This window comes from Chlorocebus sabaeus, chromosome 6 (assembly GCF_047675955.1).
Source record: "Chlorocebus sabaeus isolate Y175 chromosome 6, mChlSab1.0.hap1, whole genome shotgun sequence".
Taxonomy (NCBI): Eukaryota; Metazoa; Chordata; class Mammalia; order Primates; family Cercopithecidae; genus Chlorocebus; species Chlorocebus sabaeus.
The window spans coordinates 22,716,997-22,733,849 of record NC_132909.1 but is presented as its reverse complement, the minus strand read 5'-3'; the positions used below and the strand labels follow the sequence as shown (position 1 = coordinate 22,733,849).

At 45.4% G+C, this 16,853-nt stretch overlaps 1 protein-coding gene and 1 long non-coding RNA gene across 5 annotated transcripts in view; one reads left to right on the top strand and one right to left on the bottom strand.

The window, feature by feature from the left end:
• LOC140711870 (uncharacterized) overlaps positions 1-16,853 on the top strand; it is a 46,924-nt gene that overhangs the window by 2,188 nt on the left and 27,883 nt on the right. The window contains exon 2 of the long non-coding RNA XR_012093189.1: positions 6,146-6,286. This is a non-coding gene — a long non-coding RNA (uncharacterized lncRNA). The remainder of the gene's footprint in view (positions 1-6,145; positions 6,287-16,853) is intronic.
• The window catches only part of ZNF565 (zinc finger protein 565), a 32,873-nt gene continuing 30,965 nt past the window's right edge, over positions 14,946-16,853 (bottom strand). For all 4 annotated transcript variants that reach the window (XM_007996481.3, XM_007996478.3, XM_073016604.1 and 1 more), the window contains one exon: positions 14,946-16,388. In XM_007996481.3, the coding sequence (XP_007994672.1) occupies positions 15,127-16,388 (1,262 nt within the window). In that variant the 3' untranslated portion in view covers positions 14,946-15,126. The remainder of the gene's footprint in view (positions 16,389-16,853) is intronic.

Here is a 16,853-nt window from a genome sequence, read left to right as displayed (position 1 = left end):
GTTAGGTTTTTCCATTTAAGAGCCACAAGTAGGGCCGGGCGTGGTGGCTCACGCCTGTAATCCTAGCACTTTGGGAGGCCAAGGCAGGTGGATCACTTGAGGCTGGGAGTTCAAGACCAGCCTGGTCAACATGAGAAAACCCTGTCTCTACTAAAAATACTAAAATTAGCCAGGTGTAGTCATGGGCGCCTGTAATCCCAGCTACTTGAGAGGCTGAGGCACAAAAATCGTTTGAAAACAAGAGGCAGAGGCTGCAGTGATCCAAGATTGCACCACTACATTCTAGCTTGGGTGACAGAGTGAGAGTCTGTCTCAGAAAAAATTAAAAAGCTCCAAGTAGGCCAACTTACCAGATGAACAGATGACTCTTCAATTCTTAAATAACTTATGAATCAAAAATTCATAAACTGTACATAAACAGATTTTAAGTAAGACTTAGTCACCAACTGAATTCCACATTTTACAATGGAATTATAAGATTGACCTGTCATTTGAATAGGCCAGTTTGCCTTAAATATTACAGATTCTTAAAATACCAAGTATCCACAGATTCTCTAACACAAAGTTAATACCACGGGGGCCGGGCGCAGTGGCTCACGCCTGTAATCCCAACACTTTATTTTTATTCATTTATTCATTTTTTCGAGACAAGGTCTCGCCCTGCCGTCCAGGCTGGAGTGCAGTGGTGCAATCTTAGCTCACTGTAACCTCCACCTCCCGGGCTCAAGTGACCCTTCCACCTCAGCCTTCCAAGTAGCTGGGATCACAGGCTTGGGCCACCACACCTGGCTAACTTTTGTGTTTTTTTATAGAGATGGGATTTCGCCATGTTGCCCAGGCTGATCTCGAACTCTTGAGCTCAAGTGATCTGCCTACCTCAGCCTCCGAAAGTGCTGGGATTACAGGAGAGCGTCACCTTGCCTGGCCATGATGCTTATTATTTTAAGGCACTGTTTTGGGTGTTTTTGTTGTTATTGTTGTTGAGATGGAGTTTCGCTCTTGTTGCCCAGGCTGGAGTGCAGTGGTACAATCTCAGCTCACTGCAACCTCTGCCTCCCGGATTCAAGTGATTCTCCTGCCTCAGGCCTCTTGAGTAACTGGGATTACAGGCGCCTGCCACCACGCCTGGCTATTTTTTTTTGTATTTTTAGTAGAGACAGGGTTTCATCATGTTGGCCAGATTGGTCTCGAACTCCTGACCTCAGGTGATCTACCCGCCTCAGCCTCCCATAGTGCAGGGATTACAGGCGTGAGCCACCGTGCCCGGCCTGTTTTTTGTTTTTTTGTTTGTTTTTGAAAGTTTCACTCTGTTTCCCAGGCTGGAGTGCAGTGGTGCGGCCTTGGCTCACTGCAACCTCCACCTCCCAGGTTCAAGCAATTCTCCTGCCTCGGCCTCCCGAGCAGCTGGGATTACAGGCATGTGCCATCATGCCTGGCTAATTTTTGTATTATTAATAGAGATGGGGTTTCACTATGTTGGTCAGGCTGGTCTCAAACTCCTGGCCTCCAGTGATCCACCCACCTCGGCCTTCCAAAGTGCTGGGAATTACAGGGGTGAGGACACCGCACATGGCCGTTTTTTAATACAACAAAAGCTACTTGACAGAGGGTCATGCATTTCTACTTCACCAAAGTCCCCACCAACCCCTACTGTCTTCTATCTATTTCACTTATTCCTATTTCTTGCCTGGTCTGTAGGCATTTGAGTTTGCCACTTGTGGATAGGGTCTGGCATGGCAACTGCCTGGAACTTTAGCACTGCTCCCTACCATCCCTCCAATCCCAGTTCCTGGGAAGGAATCCCAGGTCTCATTCCACCCACTTCTCCTCCTCCCCAGCACCTTCCCCGGGTCCTGCCCACCATCATCTTCTCGCTTCTGGCTCACTGCACCTGCCTCTTCTCTAGTCTCCGTGTATACAGCTGTAATCATTATCTAGTTAATTGCTCCAACTCAAGAGAGTAATAAAATGTCTCTTATCTCAACACAAAGTCTTTGGTTACAGCCTGGACAAAGTTCCTGGATTAAACTCCAAGGTGCCAGGAAGTCTGGAATAATATCTCCATGTCAAAAGCAGTGAAGCAGCTGGCACAGCGGCTCACGCCTGTAATCCCAGCCTGAGCAACAGAGCGAGTCCCTGTCTCTAAACAAAACAAAAAAAACTGCTGCTGCCATAGCACGGGTCTCATTTAGGAATGGTTTTGTCAATTTGCGGGACAAATGAGCTCAAACTCAGTATAAAGGGCCAGCTGGGGGATGTCATCTCTGCTCCTCTGTATCGGTTTACATGAAGACTTAGCTTCTAGAACAAAAAAGCACCGACATACATGGTTTAAAGAACACAGAACCGCCGGGCGTGGTGACTCACGCCTGTAATCCCAGCACTTTGGGAAGCTGAGGCAGACGGATCACTTGAGGTCAGGAGTTCAAAACCAGCCTGGCCAACATGGTGAAATCCCATCTCTACTAAAAATACAAAAATATTAGCCCGGTGTGGTGGTGGCTGCCTATAATCCTAACTACTCAGGAGGCTGAGGCAGGAGAATCGCTTGAACCTGGGAGGCGGTGATTGCAGTGAGCTGAGATCGAGCCAAATAAATAAATAAATAAATACACAGAATTTACATACCAACAGATCTCAATACAGAGATCTTATTTTGATCTTGATCTAAACAAATATTTTTAAATGTATGCCTTTTTTTTTTTTTTTTTTTTTCAAGACAAGGTTTCACTCCAGCCTGGGTAACAGAGTGAAACTGTGTCTCAAGAGAGAAAAAAAAAAAGAGACCTTATATTTTAGAAACACATAAATACATATTAATTTTTTTGTTGTTGGAATGCTATAACATATAATGTTTATTATTTTTTTGAGACGGAGTCTTGCTCTGTCATCAAGGCTGGAGTGCAGTGGCACGATCTCGGCTCACTGCAACCTCTGCCTCCCGGGTTCAAGAGATTCTCCTGCCTCAGCCTCCCAGGTAGCTGAGATTACAGGCGCCTGCAACCACGCCCGGCTAATTTTTATATTTTTAGTAGAGATGGGGTTTTGCCACGGTGACCAGGCTGGTCTCGAATTCCTGAATTCAGGTGATCCGCCAGCCTCAGCCTCCCAAAGTGCTGGGATTACAGGCGTGAGCCACAGTGCCCGGCTACACAGTTCAAAACAATACGTATTTATTATCTCAGTTTCTGTGCGTGGAGAATGGGTGGAGGGTTTACATAGCGGGTGGGAAGCCCACAGGAGTTGCGGGTTGTGGTTGGGAACCTGGCCTGCCCTTGGGCGGCCTTCTGGGTCCAGAACTTGGCTTCGGTGCCGCTCTGCTGCCATCTTGTGGCGGACACAGAAACAACTGCCGTTTCCACCTGGACCTTCCCATACTCAACCATTCTTGATGTTTTAGAACTTGCTTTTCAAAATTTTTAGCTTTTATTCTCCCAGTTGCTGAATAGATGATAAAGTCACATGGTTTAAAATTCATGAGGATAAACGGTATTCCTCTCCCTGGGGACTCTAGGTTTCTTTCCAGGGGAACTATTCTATGTTGTTTCTTTTTCTTTCTTTTTTTTTTTTGTGAGACAAGAGTCCCACTCTGTTGCCCAGGCTGGAGTGCAGTGGCGCGATCTCGACTCACTGCAACCTCTGCCTCCCGGGTTCAAGCGATTCTCCTGCCTCAGCCTCCTGAGCAGCTGGGATTACAGGCGTGCACCACAATGCCCGGCTAATGTTGTTTTTTTTGGTTTTTTTTTTGTTTTATTTTTGTATTTTTAGTAGAGAAGTAAGTTTTACCATGTTGGTCAGGCTGGTCTTGAACCCCTGACCTCAGGTTTTCTGCCTGCCTTGGCCTCCTAAAGTGCTGGGACTACAGGCGTGGGCCGTCGCGCACGGCCACTTATTTGTTTCTTGTATATCCGTCTGGGAAAAGTTCATGTATATACAAAAGCAAACAACACACACATATACGACCAACAACAACAAGAACACCCCCCAAAACATGCCCAGCCTTTCCCAGTAATAAAAGGATAATTTGTTCCTGGCCAGGTATGGTGGCTCACACTGTAATCCCAGCACTTTGGGAGGCTGAGGCAGGAGGACCACTGAAGGCCAGGAATTAGAGACCAGCCTAGGGAATATAGTGAGATCCCTTTTCAAAAAAAATAAAAATAAAAAAATTAGCTGAGCGTGGTGGCCCATGCCTGTGGTCCCAGCTACTGGGAAAGGCTGAGGTGGGAGAATCACTTAAGCCTGAGAGGCGGAGGTTGCAGTGAGCCAGGATTGCACCACTGCACTCCACCCTGCATAGTAGAGTGAGACCCTGTCTCAAAAATAAAAAATAAAAAAAAAAGGTTATGATCCCACCAGCATCTAAGCTACATGAATGCATGGAGTTTTTCAGTATTGTTCCCTGGTGATCTCCAGTGTCTGGAACAGTGCCTGGCACACAGTAGGTGCTCAGGAAATATATTTCAGTTCGTAATCATGGGAAATGTCAAACACACAAAAACACAGCAAGTAGAATAATGAACTCCCCGTACCTATTACCAAGCCTCAGCAAACTTGCCTCATCTGTACCCCACCCACCTTTTCCCCTCAATGGATTTTTAAATCAAAGCCAAGGCATTGTCATATCCTTTCACCCATGAATACTTCACATTGTATCTCTAAGAGACAACTCCATATCACACCTAAGCAGTTAACAAGAATTCCTTAATACAACTAAATATCCAGTCAGGATTCAATACCCAATTTTTTCCATTGGGTCATATATATTTTTTGTTTGTTCAAAACATAAATATATTATTTGTTCAAATCAGAATCAATAAATACTGTTCCAGGCATAGTGGCACATGACTATAGTCCCAGCCACTCAGGAGGCTGAGGCAGGAGGAATTTCTTTTTTTTTTTTTGAGACAGGGTTTTGCTCTGTTCCCCAGGCTGGAGTTCAGTGGTGCAATCATAGCTCACTGCAGCCTTGATGTCCAGGCTCGAGCGATCTTCCCAGCTCAGCCTCCCTAGTAACTTGGACTGCAGGTGCTCATCACCATGCCTAGCTAATTTTGTTATTTTTACTTTTGTAGATATGGGGATCTCACTATGTTGCCCAGGCTGGTCTTAAACTCCCAGGCTCAAGTGATCCTCCTGTCTCGGTCTCCTAAAGTGCTGAGATTACAGGTGTGAGCCACTGTGCCTGGTCAAATATGACTTCTTCTTCTACTTTTTTTTTTTTTAGACAGTCTCACTCCATTACCCAGGCTGGAGTACAGTGTTTTAATCTTGGCTCACTGCAACCTCTGCCTCCTGGGCCAAACAATTCTTGTGCTTCAGCATCCAGAGTAGCTGGAATTTTACAGGTGTGTGTCACCATTCTTGGCTAATTTTTGTATTTTTAGTAGAGACGGGGTTTCGCCATGTCGGCTGGCTGGTCTCGAACTCTTGACCTCAGGTGATCTTCCTGGCTCAGCCTCCCAAAGTGCTGGGATTACTGGTGTGAGCCACCACATGTGGCCCAAATGCGACTTCTTGAAGCTCTCCCTTACCTCAAAGAACAGAGCCTGGCTCTTCCATTCTGGGAGTAAGCACAGGTCTATCGTTGCCTTCAGTTGCCTTCAGGACCACTGGGGTCCTGTTCCAGTCACTTTAGGGGATTGAGTCTTTGGCCACCTTTTTTTTTTTTTTTTTTTTTGAGACGGAGTCTCGCTCTGCCGCCCAGGCTGGAGTGCAGTGACGCGATCTCGTCTCACTGCAAGCTCCGCCCCCCCAGTTCACGCCATTGTCCTGCCTCAGCCTTGGAGTAGCTGGGACTACAGGTGCCCGCCACCACGCCTGGCTAATTTTTTTGTATTTTTAGTAGAGACGGGGTTTCACCGTGTTAGCCAGGATGGTCTTGATCTCCTGACCTCGTGATCCGCCCACCTCGGCCTCCCAAAGTGCTGGGATTACAGGCGTGAGCCACTGCGCCCGGCGTCTTTGGCCACCTCTAAGAGTCCTTGAACAGTCTCAGCCCGCTGCTTAGGTTGAATGATCAAAGCAGAAAGTCTTGGCTTCACTGAACCAAAAATGTCCCTTCCAGAATTGGAAGCTGTTCTGGTGTTTTCTGCACAAAAGTGTAAACATAGATTCAAGTTCCAGTCCTTTCTGCTTCCAACAGAATTCCACACAAGGCCCTGACTCTGACCTGGATGGAGTGCATGGAAGACAGGAAGATAAACCCAGCCTGCTGCAAACACAGGTTACCACCAGCATGAAAAAGTTACGCCCCATGAAGTGGCCATTCTCTTCTCAAGACGTGGTGAGTCTAGGTCCTTCTTGCAGAAGGAGAGCTGAACATACACATCTTTTTTTTTTTTTTTTTTTTTTTTTTTTTTTTGAGACGGTCTAGGTCTATTGCCCAGGCTGAAATGCAGTGGTGCAATCTCAGCCTTCTGGTTTCAAGCAGTCCTCCCGCCTCAGCCTCCTGAGTTGCTGGGACTACAGGTGCATACCAGCACGTCTGGCTAATTTTTGTATTTTTTGTAGAGATGAGGTTTTACTGTGTTGCCCATGCTGGTCTTGAACTCCCGGGCTCAAGTTATTTGCCTACCTCAGCCTCCTAAAGTGCTGGGATTACAGATGTAAGCCATCATGCCTGGCCAAATTCCTTATCTCTTTCTCTCTCTTTTTTTTTTTTTTGAGACAGGGTCTCACTCTGTTGCCCAGGTTGGAGTGCAAGAGACAGGATCATAGCTTATAGCAGCTTCAAACTCCTGGGCTCAAGTGATCCTCCCTCCTCAGCCTCCTGAGTACTACTGGGACTACAGGTGTGCCACTACACCTGGCCAATTTGGAGATAGTGTCTTGCTATGTTGCCCAGATTGGTCTCAACTTCTGGCCTCAAGTGATCCTTCCACTGGCCCCTCCCAAAATGCTGGGATTATAAGAATGAGACACCACACCTGGCCTCCTTATTATTCTTTTTCCTTTTTTTTTTTTTTTTTTTTTTTTAAGATAGAGTCTTGCTCTGTCACCCAGGCTGGAGTGCAGTGCTGTTATCTCGGCTCACTGCAACTTCCGCTTCCCAGGTTCAAGCGATTCTCTTGCCTCAGCCTCCCGAGAAGGTGGGATTACAGGCGCACGCCACCACCCCTGGCTAATTCTGAATTTTTAGTAGAGACAGGGTTTTACCATGTTGGCCAGGCTGGTCTTGAACTCCTGACCTTGGGTAATCTGCCCACCTTGGCCTCCCAAAGTGCTGGGATTACAGGTGTGAGTCACCGCACCCGGTCCCTTCTCTCTTAAAGTAGAAAAAAAAAAGCCAGTCACCAGAGACATAAATGGCAATACATACATCAGGCATGGTGCTAGGAACTTTATACACATGTAATCCTTTCAAAAAATAGCTCTTTTGGCCGGGCGCGGTGGCTCAAGCCTGTAATCCCAGCACTTTGGGAGGCCGAGACGGGCGGATCACAAGGTCAGGAGATCAAGACCATCCTGGCTAACCCGGTGAAACCCCATCTCTACTAAAAAATACAAAAATCTAGCCGGGCGAGGTGGCGGGCGCCTGTAGTCCCAGCTACTCGGGAGTCTCGAGGCAGGAGAATGGCGTGAACCCGGGAGGCGGAGCTTGCAGTGAGCTGAGATCCGGCCACTGCACTCCAGCCTGGGGGAGAGAGCGAAACTCCGCCTCAAAAAAAAAAAAAAAAAAAAAATAGCTCTTTTAAGTAAGAAAAATATGACCCCTCCCCATATTAAATGAACAAATGATATGAACATACAAGTAATTTATTCAATTAACAAATATTTATTGAGCACCTACTATGTTTCAGGCACTGTGCTAAAATCAATTCCGATGGTCAACAAATATGCGAACAAATGGTAACTTTATCATTATTGAAGGAATGCAAATGTAAACAAAAGTGACTTTTCCATTTTTCACCTGTTCAATGGTCTATGTTCAAAATAAATGATTCTCCAGGATGGGATGAGCATGGCTTTGGGATCTCTTCTACAGTAGGTAGATACACAGGTGCATAATCTTCCTGAAGGCACTTGAGCAATGTCTATAGAATGGCTTAAAATGTATACACATCTTAAACATGGCCAACCAGGAGCAGGAAGCACTCCTAACAACCTGATTGTGGTTTCCAAATACCATTTGGGAAAGTACCAAAATTCCAAAAGGAAAGAAGAGGGCTCCTTGGAAAATGGCGACTTAAAGGTGACAGACAGGAAATGAATAAGATGAGCTTGGAACATCTCGTGGTGGCAGACAACAGGCAAATGATCAAAGATGACTGGGTCATAGCAAAAGGACACAGGAGCCAGCTGGAAGAGGCTCTTCCACACCCAACATGGAGGCATTTGAGCATCACTGAGGGTGCAACTTAAATGAACTGAAACGCATTAAACATCACACACACACACACACACCCCTGCATCTAAATTCATCAGCTACCATGGCAGAATGCTGGGGAAACCAATTCATTATTATTATTATTTCTGAGACAGAGTTTCTCTCTTGTCACCTGGGCTGGAGTGCAGTGGCGCAATCTCGGCTCACTGCAACCTCCGCCTCTTGGGTTCAGGCAATTCTCCTGCTTCAACCTCCCGAGTAGCTAGGATTTCAGGCATGCGCCACCCTGCCCAGCTAATTTTTGCATTTTTAGTGACCTCAAGTGATCTGCCTGCCTCAGCCTCTCAAAGTGCTGAGATTACAGGCATGAACCACCCTCCCTGGCCTCAATTCATTATTATGAAAACCAAAAAAGAGAAAGAAGCATTTATCCTGCGTTTCTTTTCTTTTCCCTTTTTTTTTTTTTTTTTTTTTTTTTTGGAGGAGTCTTGCTCTGTCACCCAGGCTGGAGTGCAGTGGTGCGATCTTGGCTCACTGCAACCTCTGCCTCCCAGGTTCAAGCAATTCTCCTGACTCAGCCTCCTGAGTAGCTGGGACTACAGGCGCACACCACCAAGCCTGGCTAAGTTTTTGTATTTTAATTGAGATAGCCGTGTTGCCTAGGCTGGTCTGGAACTCCTGAGCTCAGGCAATCCGCCCACCTTGGCCTCCCAAAGTGCTAGGATTACAGGCGTGAGCCAAAACGCCCGGCCTGCTGTGTTTCTTTACTGTATCATTGGGTACTAAATAGTAGCTGAAGGAAAGTGTTTCTTTTTTTCTTTCTTTTTTTTTTTTTTTTTTTTGAGACGGAGTTTCACTCTTGTTGCCCAGGCTAGAGTGCAATGGCACGATCTCAGCTCACTGCAACCTCTGCCTCCCAGGTTCAAGTGATTCTCCTGCCTCAGCCTCCCAAGTAGCTGGGATTACAGGCGTGCGCCACCATACCCAGCTAATTTTGTATTTTTAGTAGAGATGGGGTTTCACCATGTTGGTCAGGTTGGTCTCAAACTCCTGACCTCAAGTGATCCACCTGCCTCGGCCTCCCAAAGTGCTGGAATCACAGGTGTGAGCCACTGCACCAGGCCAGAAATTTTTTCTTCATAAGAATATTCTAGCTAATAAGGAAAGAATGAATAATAAGATATCACCATTTTGCAACCTCTAATGAACAGATTTATCAATTAAACATCAATGGTTGCCAACTTCACAAAAACAGCAACACCTAAATATTATGGCTCCTAATATTAACCACTTATAAATAATCTTAACAAAAAAAGAACCTCAATCTGACCAGTCCTCTAAATCTCAACTACCAATTTACAGGAAATACTAGGAATAGAAGAGCATGTTAAACTACCCCATGCAGATGCAGTCAGCAAAAACCAGACTTGGAGAAGCTCTACGAGGCAAATTACCTAGTTTCTTCAAAAAACAAGTTGCAAAAAAACCCAGTAAGGGAGAATAGATTGAGTATAATAGATTGAGAAATAAGAGACATATCAACTGCAATTTGAGAACATCATTTGGATCCTGGTAATTTTTTCTAAAACTGACATTTATGAAACAAAAATTTGAACACTATCATACATATAATGGCATTAAGGTGGTAACATCATTTTTTTTTTCTTTTGAGATGCAGTTTCGCTCTTGTTGCCCAGGCTGGAGTGCAATGGTGCAATCTCAGCTCACTGCAACCTCCGCCTCCTGTGTTCAAGGGATTCTCCTGTCTTGGCCTCCCGGGTAGCTCGGATTACAGGCGCCCACCACCACGGCTGGCTAATTTTTGTATTTTAGTAGAGTTGGGGTTTCACATTGGTCGGGCTGGTCTCGAGCTCCTGACCTTAGGTGATGTGCCCACCTCGGCTTCCCAAAGTGCTGGGATTACAGGCATGAGCTACTGCGCCAGGCCTATTTTTTTTTTTTTAAGGAGTGAAAATATTTTCTAATGTTGTCATGTGTTTTAGAGAAATGTATGAAATGTTTATGGATGAAATCATATATCTGGTATTAACTTCAAAAATAACACAAAGATGAGAGAAGTGGATATACAGACAAAGCAAGCCTGGCCATGAGCTGATAATTCTTGAAGCTGGTGATGAGGCTGCTGGGGTTCATTATAAGATTCTGTGTATTTTTGTACATGTTCAAATTTTTTTATGACAGAAAGTTTTAAAAAGTTACTTTTTTTTTTTTTTTCTTTGAGACGGAATCTCGCTCTGTCGCTAGCTAATTTTTTGTATTTTTGGAAGAGATGAGGTTTCACCATGTTGGCCAGGACAGTCTTTATCTCTTGACCTTGTGATCCCCGCCCCCCCACCCCCCCCCCCGCCCCCCCACCCCCCCCCGCCCCGCCTCAGCCTCCCAAAGTGCTGGGATTACAGGTTGACCCACTGCGCCTGGCCAAAAATTTACATTTTTATCTAGCATTTCCACTTCTAGGAGTTTACCTTAAAGATGTATTACACATGTACAAAATATGTGCAAGGGAAATATTATGGGATTGTTTGAAAGAACAAAAAATAATGGAAAGTCTGGGCACAGTGGCTCATGCCTGTAATCCCAGCACTTTTGAGAGGCCAAGGTGGGTGGATCACTTGAGGTCAGGAGTTTGAGACCAGCCTGGCCAACACAGTGAAACCCCGTCACTACTAAAAATACAAAAATGAGCCAGGCGTGGTAGCAGGTGCCTGTAATTCCAGCTACTCAGGAGGCTGAGGCAGCAGAATTTCTTGAACCCAGGAGGCAGAGGTTGCAGTGAGCCAAGGTCATGCCACTGCACTCCAGCATGGGCAACAGAGCGAAACTCTGTCTCAAAAAAAAAAAAAAAATGGCCGTATGAGGTGGCTCACGCCTGTAATCCTAGCACTTTGGGAGGCCAAGGCTGGCAGATTACCTGAGGTCAGGAGTTGGAGATCAGCCTGGCCAACATGGTGAAACCCCGTCTCTACTAAAAACACAAAAATTAGCTGGGCGTGGTGGCTCGCACCTGCAGTCTCAGCTACTTGGGAGGCTGAGGCAGGACAATCGCTTGAACCTGGGAGGTGGAGGTTGCAGTAAGCTGAGATCACGCCACTGCACTCCAACCTGGGTCACAGAGTGAGACTCCGTCTCAAAAAAAAAAATTCATAATGTTAAATAAATTATGAAACACACAGATGATGGAATCCTAAGGAGTTGTTAAAAAAAATGAGGCAGCTATATATGTACCAATATGGTCTAATCTTCAAGACGTATGCATAAGCAAAAATAGCAATGTGTTGAAATTTGCTATCACTTGTATAAAATATTTGTATAAAGAGTACGTTATGCTTTTGCAAATATTAATAATAATTATTATTCAGATGGAGTCTCCACTCCGTCACCCAGGCTGGAGTGCAGTGGCAGGATATCGGTTCACTGCAGCCTCTGCCTTTTGGGTTCAAGTGATTCTCATGCCTCAGCCTACCAAGTAGCTAGAACTACAGACATGAGCCACCACACCTGGCTAATTTTTGTATTTTTTAGTTAAGACAAGGCTTCACCATGTTGGCCAGGCTGGTCTCGAACTCCTGACCTCAAGTGATCTGTTTTCCTCAGCCTCCCAAAGTGCTGGGATTACATGTTTATGCAAATTAAAAATCAGAAACTATATACAAGAACTCTGTGTTAGTGATTGTTCCATAAAAGGTAATGGGGTGGGAAAGGCATAGCGCTATTGTGTGAAGATTCACTTATGTCTGCATACCATATTGTAACTTTAGGCCAGGAAGTGGCTCATGCCTTAAACCCAGCCCTTTGGGAGGCCGAGGTGGGCAGATCACTTGAGGTCAAGGAGTTTGAGACCAGTGTGGGTGACATGGTGAAACCCTGGCTCTACTAAAAATACAAAAATTAGCTGGGCGTGATGGTGGGCGCCTGTGATCCCAGCTACTTGGCAGGCTGAGGCAGAAGAATTGGTTGAATCCAGGAGGCAGAGGTTGCAGTGAGCTGAGATCGAACCACTGTACTCTAGCATGGGTGAGACTCGGTCTCAAAAAACAAACAAAGCCAAAAAACCCAACAACAACGAATTGTAACTTTAACAATTTTATCCTATGACTGTGCTTTAACTATTTAGAGTGACAATTTTTTTTTTTTTTTTTTTTTTTGAGACAGGGTATCACTCTGTCACCGAGATTGGAGTACAGTGGCATGATCTTGGTTCACTGCAACCTCCGCTTCCCAGGCGCAAGCAATTCTCCTGCCTCAGCCTCCCGAGTAGCTGGGATTACAGGCGTGCGCCACCACGCCTAATTTTTATATTTTTAGTAGAAGGGGTTTCACCATGTTGGCCAAGCTGGTTCGAACTCCTGACCTCAAATGATCCACCCGCCTCGGCCTCCCAAAGTGCTGGGATTACAGGCATGGGCCACTGCGCCCGACCTGTATTTTTTTAGATGGAGTCTGGCTCCGTCACTCAGGCTGGAGTGCAGTGGCACGATCTCGGCTCACTGCAGCCTCCGCCTCCCAGGTTCCAGTGATTCTCCTGTCTGAGTCTCCCGGGTAGCTGGGATTACAGACACGCACCACCATGCCTAGCTAATTTTTATATTCTTAGTAGAGACGGGGTTTCACCATGTTGGCCAGGCTGGTCTCAAACTTCTAACCTCAGGTGATCTGCCTGCCTCAGCCTCCCAAAGTGCTAGGATTATAGGAATCCCAGGAATCAATTTGGTATTTGTATAAAAATCCATTCTCTCTAGATTTTAAAATAAAGTCATGCATAGTTAGCTATTTTAAAAACATCTTTACCCCCTTTCTTATTCATGTTTTTTCCCTAGATCACTCTTGTAAGTAGTCTTATTGTATTGTTAAACAAACAACCTTCAGATGAAATCTGTTTTGTTTTCCATTCTGTTTTCATTTTTAATGATTAATCTTACTGCTGACTTTGGCTTATATTGTAATTTTTTCCTAACTTTGAGAGTTGACTACTCATTCATTCAACATGTTTAGTATGTGACTGGCAGTGATAAGGTGTTGGAGATCTACACATGGAGAACAAAGCCACTAGCTTCAATTCTTAGGTTCTGATGGGAGTACAGCTTTGGCTACGCTAAACTAGTTTTTTGTTTTGTTTTGTTTTGTTTTTTGAGACAGGGTCTCTCTGTGACCCAGGCTGGAGTGCAGTAGCATGATCTCAGCTCACTGCAACCTCCGCCTCCCAGGCTCAAGCAGTTCTCCTGTCTCAGCCTCTTGAGTAGCTGGGCTTACAGGCATGCACCACTGCACCTGGCTAATTTGTGTATTTTTAGTAGAGACGGGGTTTCACCATGTTGGCCAGGCTGGTCTCAAACTCCTGACCTCAAGTGATCCGCCTGCCTTGGCCTCCCAAAGTGCTGGGATTACAGGTGTGAGCCACCTTACCAGGCCACTCTTCTGTTAATTTCTAATCTTCTGAATTTCTAACCTTCTGATTGAAGGCCTCATAATAATTATGCTTTCCCACTATTTTTCAGAATAAATGATCATAACAACTGGTCATGAAGACTTTTGGGTATGTGATACATTCATAAGGCTCTCCCCTCATATAAACTCCTTATCAGTGATACTGATAATAAAATTAATGACAACAGCTAATATTTACTGAGCACGTGTGTGTGCCAGGTATTACTTCTAAGGCTTTACATAAAATAATTTAGTCCTCATAAAAATTCTATTAGTTAGGCATAATAATCACCACTTAAAAATAAGTAAACTGGGCCAGGCGCGGTGGCTCACGCCTGTAATCCCAGCACTTTGGGAGGCCGAGGTGGGCAGATCATGAGGTCAGGAGATCAAGACCATCCTGGCCAACATGGTGAAACTCCGTCTCTACTAAAAATACAAAAATTAGCTGGGCGTGGCAGCGCATGCCTGTAATCCCAGCTACTCAGGAGGCTGAGGCAGGAGAATCACTTGAACCCAGGAGGCAGAGGTTGCGGTGAGCTGAGATTGCAACACTGCACTCCAACCTGGTGACAGAGCTAGACTTTGTCTCAAAAAAAAAAAAAGTAAACTGAGGGACAAAGAGATTGCATAACTTGCCCAATTATGCTATGTAGTCCATACTCGGGGAAGTGAGCACTGCTAAGTAAGGTATATGCCATGATGAAAGGCACAGTCACATAATCTTTTTTTTTTTTTTTTTTTTTGAGACAGAGTTTTGCCCTTGTCACCCAGGCTGGAATGCAATAGTGTGATCTCTGCTTGTTGCAACCTCCGCCTCCTGGGTTCAAACGATTTTCCTGCCTCAGTCTCCTGAGTATCTGGGATTACAGGCACCTGCCACCATGCCTGGCTAATTTTTGTATTTTTAGTAGAGACAGGGTTTCACCACATTGGCCAGGCTGGTCTCAAACTCCTGACCTCAAATGATCTGCCGGCCTCGACCTCCCAAAGCGCTGGGATTACAGGTGTGAGCCACCACGCCTGGCCACAGAATCTTTTAATAGGGTCATTTTGTGTTAGAAATTCTCAGAAACTTAACATATTTTGAATGACAAGAAGCAGCTTTTCTATATTCTTTTTTTTTTTTTTTTTTTTAGCATAGATTATCTGATGCTTAGGAAACAGTGAGTGAGGCAAAAAGAATTCCCACATTTATTGAATTTTCTTTGGGTGTGAGTTTTCTGATGTTCTATCATGGAAGTGACAGGTGTTTTCTGACATTAATTACACTACATTAAAAATTACCTAGTACTGAGCCAGATGTGAACTCCACATAAAGGCTTCTCTGTATCACTCACACTCGAGGCTTTCTAACCAGTATGAATTCTGTAGTGTTCGATGAGTTGTGAACCAAGAATAAATGCCTGCCCACACTCTCTACATTCGTAAGGTTTGATACCAGGATGAATTCTCTGATGTTCGGTAAGTTGTGAACTACGAATAAAGGCCATTCCACACTCCCTGCATTCATAGGGTTTCTCGCAAGTGTGGATTCGCTGATGATGAGTCAGTTGTGAAACACGAATAAAGGCCTTCCCACATTCCTTACATTCGTAGGGTTTGTCGCCTGTATGAATTCTTTGATGTTGAACGAGGTATGAGCTACGACTGAATGCCTTCCCGCAGTCCTTACATTCATAGGGTCTGTCGCCAGTATGGACTCTCTGATGTCGTGTGAGCTGTGCGTGCTGTCTAAAGGCCTTCCCACATTCCTTACACTCATAGGGTTTCTCCCCAGAATGAATTCTTTGATGTCGAGTAACTTCTGAGCTGTGAATAAAGCCCTTTCCGCATTCCTTACATTCGTAGGGTTTCTCACCAGTGTGGATGCGCTGGTGGACGGTCAGCTGGGAATGCTGTCTAAAGGCTTTCCCGCATTCTTTACACTCATAGGGTCTGGCGCCCGTGTGGATTCTCCGATGCACAGTGAGTTGGGAGCCACGAATGAAAGCCTTGCCACAGTCTCTACATACGTAGGGTTTCTCGCCTGTGTGAGTTCTTTGATGCAGAATCAGCTGGGAATGCTGCCTAAAGCTCTTCCCACATTCTTTACATTCATAAGGTTTGACACCAGTATGAAGTCTCTGATGCAGAATAAGTTCTGACGTACGACCGAAGGCCTTCCCACAGTCCTTACAGTCATAAGGTTTCTCACCTGTGTGAATTCTCTGATGCTGAACAAGGTGTGAGGCACGGCTGAAGGCCTTCCCACATTCCTTACACCCGAAGGGTTTTTCACCAGTGTGAGTTTTCTGATGTTGAATAAGGTGTGAGCCACGGCTAAATGCTTTCCCGCATTCCCGACATTCCATGAGTTTCTCACCAGTCTCCCTGCTCCCAGTGTGAGACCTGTGATGCTGGAACGCGGGCATATGTCCATAGGCGACGTTCACTTGCTTAAAATAGCACTCTTCATTGACTTGTCTCTCAAACTGGCCTTCGCATTCCCAGTCAGCTCTAAAATCGGAGCCCTCCAGGTCACAGCACCTAAGGCTTTCCATTATCTCCCAGTTGAATGCCCCGATTTCAAAAATATCTTTTTGTAGAAATTTCTCACACCTGGACTCCAAGTCTGAAAAATAAGAAAAAGATAAATACAAGCTGTGCTCCTTTTCTATGAGAAATAAAAAATTCTATAGAGGCCGGGCGCAGTGGCTCACATCTGTAATCCCAGCACTTTGGGAGGCTAAGGCAGGTGGATCACAAGGTCGGGAGTTCACCTGGCCAAGAAGGTGAAACCCCATCTCTATTAAAAATACAAAAATTAGCCAGACATGGTGGTGGGCGCCTGTAATCCCAGCTACTGGGGAGGCTAAGGCAGGAGAATTGCTTGAACCCGGGAGGCAGAGGTTGCAGTGAGCCAAGATCACGCCACTGCACTCCAACCTGGGTGACAGAGCAAGACTCCGTCTTAGAAAAAAAATAATAATAATAATAACCATAGAAAGTGAATGGCTTAGGCCGGGCGCGGTGGCTCAACCCTGTAATCCCAGCACTTTGGGAGGCCGAGACGGGCGGATCACGAGGTCAGGAGATC